Source organism: Condylura cristata, unplaced genomic scaffold (assembly GCF_000260355.1).
Source record: "Condylura cristata isolate star-nosed mole 26May11 unplaced genomic scaffold, ConCri1.0 scaffold00017, whole genome shotgun sequence".
Lineage (NCBI taxonomy): Eukaryota > Metazoa > Chordata > Mammalia > Eulipotyphla > Talpidae > Condylura > Condylura cristata.
Window position 1 is genome coordinate 13144901 of NW_004567118.1, and position 12809 is coordinate 13157709.

At 37.3% G+C, this 12809-nt stretch overlaps 1 protein-coding gene across 2 annotated transcripts in view; it reads right to left on the reverse strand.

Annotated features, from left to right (window-relative positions):
- RNF43 (ring finger protein 43) overlaps window positions 1–9304 on the reverse strand; it is a 61173-nt gene extending 51869 nt beyond the window's left edge. The window contains exons 1-2 of one of the 2 annotated variants that reach the window (XM_004684419.1): window positions 8966–9304; window positions 7278–7920 (exon numbers count right to left, since the gene is read on the reverse strand). In XM_004684419.1, the coding sequence (XP_004684476.1) occupies window positions 7278–7529 (252 nt within the window). In that variant the 5' untranslated portion in view covers window positions 7530–7920; window positions 8966–9304. Of the gene's footprint in view, window positions 1–7277; window positions 7921–8965 lie in introns of those variants that run through there. The other variant, XM_004684420.2, reaches the window with a different exon arrangement.
- Between the last annotated feature and the right edge of the window lie 3505 nt (window positions 9305–12809).

Here is a 12809-nt window from a genome sequence, read left to right on the forward strand (position 1 = left end):
ATCTTAGTGAGGAGAGGCAGACAGTTATGAAAGTAAGATATTACATTAGGTCACTGGCAATAGATACATATGGAAAATGCAAAAGCAAGTAAGGACAGTCAGAGCACCTGAGGTAATAGGAAGAGTCCAATGAATAGGATAGCCTCCGAAGGTTTCATGGAGAGGGTATATCTGATATGTGTGGTGACATCTGAGAGACTAAGAAAACACTTGAGATGTAAGTGGGACTAGCAAGTGGGAAGGCCAGGAGGTAGAAGCATAGCTGGTGTAATTGAAGCACAAGAAGAAGGCCAAAGGGACTAAAGTAGAACGTGTCAGGGAGATGGTAAAAAGTGGGAGTACCATCCCAATCTTATTGCAGCACTATTTATAATAGGTAAGATGAAGAAACAACCCAAATGCCCAAAGATAGATGACTGTATCAAGATGTGGTACGTATATATAGTGGAATACTATTCAGCAATCAAAAAGATAAACTCATGCCATTTGCAGCAACATGGATTGAGCTAGAAGGGATTATGCTCAGTTAAATAAGTCAAAAGGAAAAACAGGGGGCCTCCCTGGTGGCACAGGTATTAACGTCTCAGCACTATCAAGCTACGGCCAGCCACTGTAGCATGAGTTGAATCCCAGCCCAGGGAGGTGACCCACGTGGTGCAGTAGACCTCTTCTGTCTCGCCCGCTATTCCCCTCAGCAGTGTATTTCAGTCATTCTGCCTGTTCTGTTTCCCATTCTGTCTTTGCTCCTCTCAAACTTCTGCACCTCTGGCATACCCCAGTTCTTGTATGCATAAATTAGACAGATCTTAAAAAAGAAGAAGGAAAAAGAAAAATATCAAATGGTTTCAGTTATAAGAAGAATACAGGGGAACCAAATAAGGGGTCAGGGGGAAAATTACAAAGCCAAAATTAACAGGCAACTATAAAGCAGAGACATTCTACAGGCCAGGGGGAGGGAAAGGGATCAAAACAGGGATGGGAAGAACACAAGGGACTATGGAGATGGTATAGAGTATGGGGGTGAATTGGTGGTGGGAATTCTATAGGGACTACACTTGAGAAAGCAAACACTGTTACTAAAATGAACAATGATGTAAAATATATAAAAATGAATAAATTACATTAAAAAAAAAAGTGGGAGTGCCAGGCCAGAACCTGAGGGCCTTACGATCATTGTAATAACTTTTATTCTAATAATTACTTTCAAAAGATCAAAGAATGCAGGTCTGAGTATTAGCTCATTGGAATTTTTGAGGCAAAATGTTTCACCAATAGTTTTCTGACTCAACTATTACATTGCACAATACAGGTCTACAAAGAAGTCCTCTTAGTAAAAGACATCATTTTAGCTTTTTAGGATTTCCATTCAGTTCAACTTATCCCTGAGAAAAGCCATATCTATGGATACCTTATGGATAGCTTATTCATTTACTGCAAAGCAGCCTGAGCCCATCTACACAACTTCTGGCTTGGTTAATTCACTTTCTCTGTTTCCTTTTTTGTAAAATGGAGTAATATTTTCTATTCTTATCTGTGTTGTAGATATTTGTGCAATAGTTAAGTTTCATGGAAGAAATTACTATACAAATTCCATGGAACACCATGAGCACACTGACAATACCCTGCTACCACCAATTTTGGTTCCTGACAGGGTATTTATAATAATACAATGCTCATCTGTGACACCTTTTTCCTCCATAGTACTTAGCAATTTGGGGGGGGGGGCATGAAGAGAGGAAGCAAAAATGTTCTGATAAACACTTCTCAGTAAATAAAGTATAAAAGCTTATCAAAAAAAATGCCTCAGGAATAGATTTTATACTGTGTTAAAAGTAAACTATGGCTAATTCTTCAATAAAGAGAATTCCTTCCCCCAGCCCCCTAACGCACACTTCACTACAAAAACCAAGGAAATGTCAATGCCCAGAATCAGCTAAATGAACACTAAAGAGGCCAATTGGGGCAACAGTCAGCTCATAATTACATCCCAGTAACCACAGAGATTTATGCATTTGAACTTACACAATTTTTGCTGGATTTCCACATGAAGTTCAGATCTACTGTATATACAAATAAATGTTTGATGAATGCTTATAAAATACTGTCTTAACTTGAAAAAAATTTAATTAAAAATACTTTGCAGCTTCTTCTCTTCTCTGGGTGCCAGGCTTCTAGCAAAGCCAAGCCAAGGAGGCTCTGAGCTGGAACTGCAGGAGGCAAGTGCCTAAGACAGATGACGCGCATAGAGGAATTATGTCTGGTGACGTACTTCTGACTATATGCCAAAGTTAATTATAAATTAATTATATATTTTTGTACCTCTATTAACACAGATTTGACTGAGAGTTGACTGTACTTTGAATATTTGTACGTCTTTTAAATGCTGGCCTCAAAGCAAAATCACAAAATTTTTGAAATCTCTGCTTCTACGTAACTCCAACTTGAGGAATGATAATTAAATGCATGCCATTTAAAGGTTTAGGTCAGGTTCCTGCATTAGATAGCTTACTATAAAGATAACTGTTAAAAAGTGAAGACAGGGGGCCCTCCCTGGTGGCTCAGCGGGTTAAAGCACAGCACTAAGGGGCTAAAGCCACTTCCCCATGAGTTCGATCCCCACCTGTCCCAGAAGTGACCCACAGGCGTGGCAGACCTCTCCTGACCCGCCCGCTGCTCCCCTTAGCAGTGTAGTTTGTCAGTCAGCCTGCTCTGCTCCCCACTCTGTCTCTGCTGAATCCTCTCACCACCCCTGCACCTCTGGCCTATACCCCAGTTCTGTATGCATAAATTTTTTTAAAAAGTGAAGGTAAATACATTGAAATATTGCTTAAACAAGCATTCTGATTTACAAATAACTTTGTAAATGAAACACAAATCTATAAGTGAGGGAAACAGAAGTAATACAGAGATCATCAGAAGTTAGCAGATTATTGTATATTCTGAATCCATCTCAGAATTATTTCTATGCTGGAAATAATCATTCACACAAAGCCTACATTGGTGTCCTATTTATTGGTGGCATTCTTTGATGGATAGAATTTTTTAGAGCTGGAAAAGGCTGGGCTTTGCATCTTCTCTCTAGATTTGACCAACAGTTAAAAAGTTTCTCTCCATACACAAATAATTCATTCCAGGCCCTCACAACAAATAAAGTAAAAATGTAAAGATGGGATAACTATGTATTGACTAATAGGCAAATTAAAAGGCATGCAGAGACATTGTGCAAGGGGGAATTTGTCCAGGAGGAGTTCGCTGCTACTGGCCAAGTACTGAACTACTGTCACTCCCACTATAGGTCTAAAGCCTCAGGCAGTTAGTTCATTCTAATCATGATCATAACTTCATCCTGGAACCTAAGGAACTCCAGGACAACAGGATGAGCAGCCGAGTGTGATAGTTAAAAGACTGGCAACTTTTCTTGCGCTACACTAAGATTCTCTTGCACTTTTGCTCTGGGAAGAAAGAGAAGATTGATTTGTGCATGGAAAGAAGATTGATTTGCGTTCTCTCCTAAGCAACATTTACAAATAAGAAACTAGAATTAAGAAAGAAAACAGCACTGTAATAATTTTTAGAAGTGGTAACAACAATATTACTAGAACTAACAGAAACAACCATTGATGAGGGATTGATAAATAAACCACAGAATTGGACAATTAGACCATGCAGCAGTTCTAGAACATTTTCCACTTATGACGATGATATAGACCAGCAGGAAAGGAAAATATTGAAATGAAAAAGTATAAGTAATAAGTTATAATCACTATTATTTAGTCCTCTTTATCAATCACAGCCACATAATTAGGAGATCTAAAAAAGTTTCCTTGATGTGGATTTTCTTATTGGGTCTCCCATTTTCCAAATTTTTAAAGTTGAGAAACAGCTGCTATAACATTGTATTCATTTTAAGTATAGAATATGATATATACACACACATATATATATATTCACATATATAAAAGTGATTACCATAATAACATCCATCATTACATATAATTACAATTTTTTTTTAAATCATGGATTTTTCCTGACTAGTTAGGGAAATGTTCATCACAGTACCAGTGGAAGTTATCCTAAATATATTAATTAAGTGGAAAACAAAGTGGAGGTAAGAGATATATAAGGAAATCATAGGAGAAGAGACAAAGATTTTGGCAAACAGGGGAAAGCTAAGAAGTAGACTCTTTTAAGATAATGGCAAACTTGCAAGGGAATTTGAAATGATATGATAATGGAAAGGAGCACTTCCTGGGCAGACAGAAAGGAAAGCAATATAATTTGGTAGGACTGAGATGGAGAGTTTTGAAATGGAAAAGAGAGGGTTTGAGAAATGGAGGGAAAACAGCTAAGGCAGCATTTCCTCTTCTATTTTTTTAATTTCTTCTAGTATTACAATTACAATAAGAGTATTACAATTTAAAACTCTGAACAAACCTTATAAAATGGATATTACTGTCAGTAAAGAGAAGCCTAAGCAGAAAGAGGGAGGAATAAAAATCAGAACAAAAATTTATACAGGCCTGGCATTCAGTGCCCTGTAGTGCACAGAGGCCATCAGATGGAGTGGAGACAAGCAAACATTTTGGAGACAACTCTATGACCTATTTTCTTATTGTTATTAAGCAAATTGAAAGCACACTGGCAAAGGATGCCTCTCTTTTGTGTAAGGAAAATTAAAATTGTGATACAAATGAAAACCCAACTCATTTGATCCTTATGAAATTAGACATATCCTGAATTAATTCAGCAAAATGTAAAGATAACTCAGATTTCCCGAAACTCTCTGGGAATTCATGAAGCCACAAGGTTTTTATCGTTTTCCTAAATCATCGTTCCCATACTTTTACAATTCCCAGTTTTATAAAGATCTGATGCCATCTTTGGAGACAGTCAAACTTAACAGGCAGCTAGAATACTTCATTGGTAGGAAGGTGTATTATTTCTCAAAACCAAAAGAGCAGAGAGCCTTCAGATTTGTGCCACCAGGGTACAGCTATCCACCAATAACGCTAAAGTGTAGCAAAGCACTACTGTAGGAGCTTGAAAGCGAATTTCAGGTAAATGAAGGTGTGGTTGCCCACAGTTGAGTAAATCTGAGCTGCAGTGTAAATTGAAGGAACAAGCAGCATGGATTCTAGAAGTGTAAGCCTGGTGTCTCCTACCATGCTAGAATCCTTTGGGAGAATTAATCAAATAGTGGATAGAAGAGCTAATGCATACCACTCTAAAGTTTCTTTATGTTTTTTATAAGTAAAGTCTCCCCTAAGAAATGTTCTCTATTAAGAAAATTCAGCTAACTTATGGAATACAGATTTAATGGACAACAAACCAATACCCATGCTGAAAGTCTCCAGCACTGCACAAGTTCAATAACCTAGGAAAATCTTATTTGGACAGAAAAGGTGAAGAGTGAAAATTGCCAGCGATGCAACCTATCTACTGTAAATCCTAGAAGATCTTGCTAAATAATAGATCCAATGACATTTCCGCTTCACAAAGAAAAAAATCTTAAAAGTATACTGCTAGGCTTGAAGTTAATAGTTAAGGGGGAAAAAATAGCAAGACTTACCAGAGTGAAAAGTAGGAAATATGATAAAGATTGACAAAATAAGCAATGGCAAAGAGAATGTCAGCAAGTGCTTGTCATATGTCTTTCTCTTTGTGAATACACAGAAGCTTTACGTTGAGCTTTATGATAGCAGAAGACCACAAAAGTCAGAGAGAGAACACCGTTTTACGCCACATATAACTCGCCTATTGAACTTGCTGCCACAGGACATTGATAAACTTAGTAGAGTTCCCCAAAACGTAGATATCAAACTGTGGCTCTGTAGTATATTTGGAGTAGAAAATTAAAATGGAGCACGTACCTCATGCTTCGGGGTATTAGCCAGGCAAGGCCAGGAAGGAAGTTTCCTTTCCATTTGTATTAAAAATGCCTTATGATTTCAATTTTTAAATTCCATCCTAGAGTTCAAGTTAAGTGAATAGACTCTTATCCAAAAATTCTTATGTCATTTTTTCAGATACATCATTCTTGCCTGTTCATTTTCCTAAATAGCAGAGCCTTCGATTTCACCCAATTCTTCTTCTAGTTCACTTTACCCCAACTTCCAGATAATGCCTAAGAACTAATAATCAAGAATCACATATGTAAAAAGAGTCAGAATCACATAAGTAAAGACTCACATTTGGAAAAGAGTTCTATAATTTGTCCAAATTTTCTTAGCTTTTTCTCGAGATGCAGAAATTTAAATTCATATATTTTGGTTCTGTTTATACCACAAAATAAAAAACTAAAGTTGGATGTGAGATAAACCATATTTAATAGCATTTTAACCCATATCAGAGTTATATCCAAAAGTGCCCTCCTTTGAAATGAATTTTAATCAACAAGCAACATAAATTTATGGAAGAAGGCACTAGAATGCCACATTAAAAAGATACAGCCCTTCAAGCTCTATCTTCACAGGGGGAATGAGCAATTCATCTGTAAAATGTCATGACCCCAGTCAGTTCATAAATTCAGCATGTAAAGAGTAGGCTCTGAGGGACTTACAGGTAAAAGTCACAACTTTTAAGTCTAAGAAAGTGTATCTGAAAAAGTGTGTGGATCAATTTAAAAAAAAAAGATGTCACATTAAAAATTGCTGAAAATAATAAAATTATGTGTAGACAAGACCAAAATGATCAGAAGGCAAGTTCACACTTTTGTGTCCATTTTGTAATCCAGTCCTCTCCATTTTGGGATTAGCAATAGGGTGCCACACGTGGTATAAAGCCAGCCATAGCACACAAGCTCGATTGAATTTTCAAAGTGACAGTGTGATCAAATATGCTCCAAAGGCATTCTAGAATTTCAGGTGCTGCTGACCATTAAAATCCAACCTCCTAGATAGTCTATTCAGATTTAAACAGGATTTAAAATACAATCCTCAGGTCAATTAAAAACAAGCCCACATATATATATCTATCAAAAAATAGTATCCAGAGTATATTACCTACAAAGAAATCTTTACATATGTGTATACTTATATAGAGAGAGCAACATAATACCAGAATTTAAAAATCAATGATTTTCTAAAATATGAGGATTTATGCTTCTTTTTTGAATATAATAATTGGTTTTAGACTGCTAATAAGGCAAATTCCTCAAAGGATGGAACAAGCAGAAAACTAACAGCAAAAGCCCTTGTTTGGTACTTGGTTTGGGAGACAAAAGCAGAAAGGTATATGTCAAACAGATGGAAAGTGAAGTATTACAAAGTTATCCTTACCTGCATTAATTTTCCTTCTGCTGGAGTTATTTCAGCAACACCAGCAAACACACCTTCCAAAGTGAGATTCAGTTTTCCTGTGGGGTCCATCTTCAAGGGAATCACTCTGATAATCGCTTTCTGTTCTGCTGATCTTTCAGACTCCACCGCTGCTGCCAGTACCAGTCCCGTGTGTCCAAAGCCTGCCTGCAGGGTAGCCATCAGCAGCCAGGGCCAGAGGGCAGCCAGCTGCAGCTGGTGGCCACCACTCATGCTACCAGCTGCAGCAACGCACTTCGGCCATACATTACTGCGTCCACTACTGGCTAATACCAAACGCAGGTTTCTCAGATCCAGACAAGTGGAGGCAAAGAAAATTTATGCTTCAGTTTCGGAATGCCAATCGTAGCCGTGGCCCTTCCTGTCTCTAAAGTATATTCCCTGAAACAGGTGGCATTCCTGCTCTGGCAAGGGAAGAGGGTATTTTCAGCCCACTTCAGCTGCAGGTATGTCATTTTCTTCCATCTTCACTATGATTAGTAAAGATACCACCACTTCTCTTGGGAATTTCCAACTGTGCTGGAGGTTGAATGTCACATCCTGAATTTGAATTATGTCAGATCACTTGGTGCTGGTCTTCCATATGCATCAAGTTGCCGAGCCACTAAACCCAACGTTAATGAACAAAACAAGGCAAAGTAAATGACTAAGGCCATGTATCAATGTGAGAGTGAGAAACTCCAATTCAGGAACATAAAAGAGGGGTTCCTTTCTAAATCACAAAATCTGTCAATGATAAAAAAAACAAACAAACTACAAATCACAGAATTTTTTTAATGGAGGAGAAGGGGGAATGATATTTCATGCCACACCTTGAAAGATGTGCAAAGATGCTATGACATGTATTTATAAAAGTTTCCACATTCAACTGTATTTTAGTATAACCAAAGTTCTAGGTTTATTTATAATTAATTTATAATACTTATTATGAACGTAAATATACTTTTAAAAATGTTCTACCAAAATCTGTCAGTACATTAGGTGCCAATTTATATATTCACATATTACAGGATAATGCTGAGCACCACAAACCTGTCCTAACTTTCATATTTAGAAGGATACTTGAAAAGGTTAGCTTTCCAGTTATTTTTCCCAGTTAAAATTGCTATTTCTATCTCTGTTTTCCTTTCTGTCTCAGGAATTTCAACTTTTAGTTTCCCATTAACAAATGCCAAGCACTTTCATTTCCCATGAGATGCTTTGGAAACTATTATTCAGGTCCTACAATTTGTAATTTTCTAGGTTCATAAGTAAAACAAAGGACTATTCCTAACACATTTCTAAATTCCTTGAGTGTATGGGGAATAAGAGAGAGGGGGAGTAAAGAGGTGATTAGTCTACAGGCTCCTGGAAAAGTAAAAATAAGTCTGAGTAGATCTGTGCTAATTCTAGGCACACTTGAGAATTTGGGCCTTTGTACATACAAAATCTTATTCTAAGATTTTTTTAAATGCACAACCTTAAATAAATATAAATGCACTTCAACCATAAGCCTGCTGTGTTTAGAGGACAAGTTAAAAAAATCTTACAAAGTCTCCAGAGTAAATGCTGAGAAGTCAAATAATTGACCATGAACCTGTTACATAGATTCTTTTCTTTTGCTGAGGCAGAGGGAGAAAAAAAAAGAATTTCAAAAGAAATCTGCAAACCTGTTGTGCTGTCGGGCCCACTGGAATCCACGGGGATGAAACAAATTCAATTATGCTCTTATAAATCCTGCTCAAAAAGATTTCAACTGCTTAACCAAGTACAGCTCATTCTTCCACCTTCTTACTCTGCAACCAAACCAAGCGCCCCACACTGCAGGTAGGTAGGTGCCGAGAAATTCCGCAGCCTGAAAAAATAATCCATGCAGGTCAAAGGCAGAAACTTAAGTCCAGGGTGAGAGCTAATGTCCCCAAGAATTCTAAAAACATTTATAGAGGATCCAAAATCATTTCTGAAATGTCCTTTCTAACAAAAGTTCTTTTTCTCCCCGAACAACATATAAAATGATCAAATCTTGCAAGAGGAAAGAAGCAAAGTAGCAAGTACATCAGCAACAATTCACTACCAGGAACACAGAAAATCCCAGAGGGAGAAGACAGTATCTCTGAATCATGGATGGACTTGGAAAGTTCGGAAGGATTCGAGGGCTTCCTTTCCAGAAAGACAATTCTAGATCAGCTCCCTAGAGGAGGAAGCCTGTGGTTTGTAATTGGTGTTCTAGCTCTGACTCCCTCCACGGGACTGCAATCACGCTCTCTACCTGCTGACACAAAGTGAGGGTGGAGCAGAGGCAGCCACCCCCAACCCCGCCCCTCCTCCTCCAGGCTGGCTTGGGTGCGCGCACACTTACTTAACCAGACTTGTTCTATTGCTCCCTCTTCTTGTTCAGCTCCTCTACTCCCTCTACCGAGTCACAACCAAAATGCATCCAAATGAACCCTCAATACATTCTGGGTATTAAGTAAGCAAGCCATCACATGTAAACCAGGGCCATTCAGGTATCTAATCTAAGGTATGGATTATGCATCCATGACCATATAGATGGTGATAGGAGGGAATAAAGAGAAAGAAAAAAAAGGAAACCCGGAAGATAAAAGAATGGGCACAAGGTTTTGCCAAATACAAATTCAAAGGGATTTCTAATCTTTCTGGGTTTTAATGTCTTACAAATGGCATAAATAAGAATAAAGTGATACTGTACAGTAGTACTTACTGCCTTATCACTACCCTGGCAAGGACCCTGTCCATTTTATACATGGCTTTTCTTCAGCTCTTACTAATTGAAATCAGTAGCTCTTTTCTGAAGTGGCCTGTATGAGCTTTTAGACTTAAGTTGACGTCAGAGGTCTGGAATCTGTTCTTTTCTTCTCACATCTTTAGAGGTGAAATAATATTATAAGTCAGATCCAAGCTTTCAATATAAAGTAGCAAGTAAGTCAATGTCATAATCTAGACAGAGAGGTAAAATATATGCCTAATGAAGAAGAGCATAGGTGGAAACAAAACTAATTTTTTGGCTAATTACCACATTTAAGGACTATGACTTCTAGTAACCTGGTTTTTAGAAATAATGCAAAAATTTCTAATGTTTCCAAAATTAAAATTTTTTATTCTATCAAGTTATATTTGACTGTGGACAGACATTTTCTGCTGTCAGTAATCTTTCGAAAGAACAATGTGAATAAAGTTCATACTATTAAATTTTAATGATTCAGAATAGTATAGCATAATGGTTTAGAACAGTATAGCATAATGTACAAAATACATTATTATATACATCATACATGCAAGAATACCTTTAAAATAAACAAAACATACCCTATAAATGGACTGTACCTCACTGACTCCTGCTTGAAACTTGCAAAGCAATTAAGAGATCCAAACCTAAGAGTTAACGCATATGTTTAGTTGGAATAAGGAAAATGTTATAAATGTGGCTGCTCTCTTGAGGAAAGTCTGAGATCCAGAAATGATAGTAACTGTATCGTGAACCTGAGGACTTTGAAATATTCAGAGTTAAACATTCAGAACTAGAAACATCCCTTTGTAGTCCCGTTCACCAGTACACTTTATTTAGGAGATCAGTATTGTAAGAGAAGTTGTTCTCTGGCTTCAAAGCTTTAATGTCATTCTTCAGGGGTGTGTGCCACAACACTTCTACAGATCTGTCATACCAGCACTATGGTGATGAAGGTACATTTCACCTACCACTTAACCTTAGATACAAGGCAGACCATCCTTCAGGAGTTACTTTTACATTTGGACTGACTGAAGTTACTGAAGACCATTCACACTTTTCTAAAAAACTAGGTTTCTATAAACATGTCCAAGAATTGTCCTCATCCTCAATACAAATTTTAAGATTTAACCCCTATTTAAGAGTAAGTTTTTAAAAAGTTAGGACACTTTCTTAGGTTCTTTAAAAAACAAAAAACAACCAATACATTCTCTTTTGAACTTTGCTACTGCAATTAATAGTCATAATGACCGAGTCTTTTATTGATCACTAAACAATAAAAGCAAGCAAAGACAGGACCCTTCCAGGTGATGCAGCGGGTTGAAGCACAGCACTGCAAGCTAGCCACAGCCACGTACTTCAGTGAAGTTCGAACCTCTGCCCTAATCCCTGCCCTGGAGGTGACCCACTCAGTGCAGCAGACCTCTCCTGTCTCACCTGCTGCTCCCCTCAACAGTGTACTTCGTTGATCTGCCTGTTATGCTCCCCACTTTGATTCTCTAGTGAATCTTCTCACCACCCCTGTACCTCTGGCCTGTACCCCAGTTCTGTATGCATAAATAAATAAATCTTAAAAAAAAAAAAAGCAAGACAACAAGTCTAGTTGAAACACTCACTTTATTGTTGACTGATTGAAATTGATCATGCTTAAGGTGCTGAAATACCGGAAGTATTAGTCAGGAACCTTGTTAGTATGTGTTAGACCCTACTGGCTAATTCAAACAAAGATTTTATTTTATTCTGCCATTTTGCCCAGTCAGTGATGACAGCTTTAGTTGATAGGTACCCGGTATGAGTATAGCAGGAGATCCAGCTCCTTAGTCCTGTTGTATTCATATATAAAAAAAGTTTGGAAAGCTGATAAAGATATTTCATTAATTAAACCTTAAAACCATTGAAACCACTCCATGCCAAGGTTCCTGCTTGACACATGTTACTTAAAAGATATTGTCTCTTTCAACATATACAAAGAAAGGTACATTAAGGGAAGAAGCATCGCCTACATAGTATATCAGCTTTTCAACATGACAGGTAAAGGCAAAGTCTCCTCTTCACATACTCTACCAAGATGCATAGTTGGCCAAAGAGGTAGGAGTGTTGATAATCTGTTCATCTTTTAAACTTTGCTAATCAAGATGAATAAATGCCCATCACATGGACATCAATTAGTCTAATCAGATAAACCAAAGAAATCACTTTTCTGAACCTACTTCTTTATCTAAACTGAGTCAGTGCAGACCAATACAGAGCTCATCCTTTAAAAAAAAAAAAACTTATTATCTTTGTAACACTTCTTGGGTTTGACATCATTGAGAAGGCACAGTGCAACTTAGGAAATAAGTTGTTATACCCACAATGGCTGGCATAGTATTTATATCATATAATTTTGTGCCGTTTCTTTTTAATGAGTTTCATATTCCTAAGCTTTCCTTTTGTTTCTGCGGTGTTTATTAGGAAAACTAAAGCAGAAGCCAATAAGAAAGTTTTAATTGATTTAAAAGACTTCAAATCAGACAGTTTCTAGCTGTCATTAGATGAGCAAGTGAGGGATCAACCACAGGAGCTGACATCTAGAGACCTTTCCCCAAGCCAGCCCACAATCCACTACTTGAATTTAGACTCCTACAAAGGGGATAAGATAAAAATGTTATGCTCTATCCCACTATCCAAAATTCTCTCAGAAACTTAACCCAAATATAAACTATTAAAAATATCTGTTATTGCTTCTGTTAAATGACTACTAATCAATTTCTCCCAAATTTGCACAC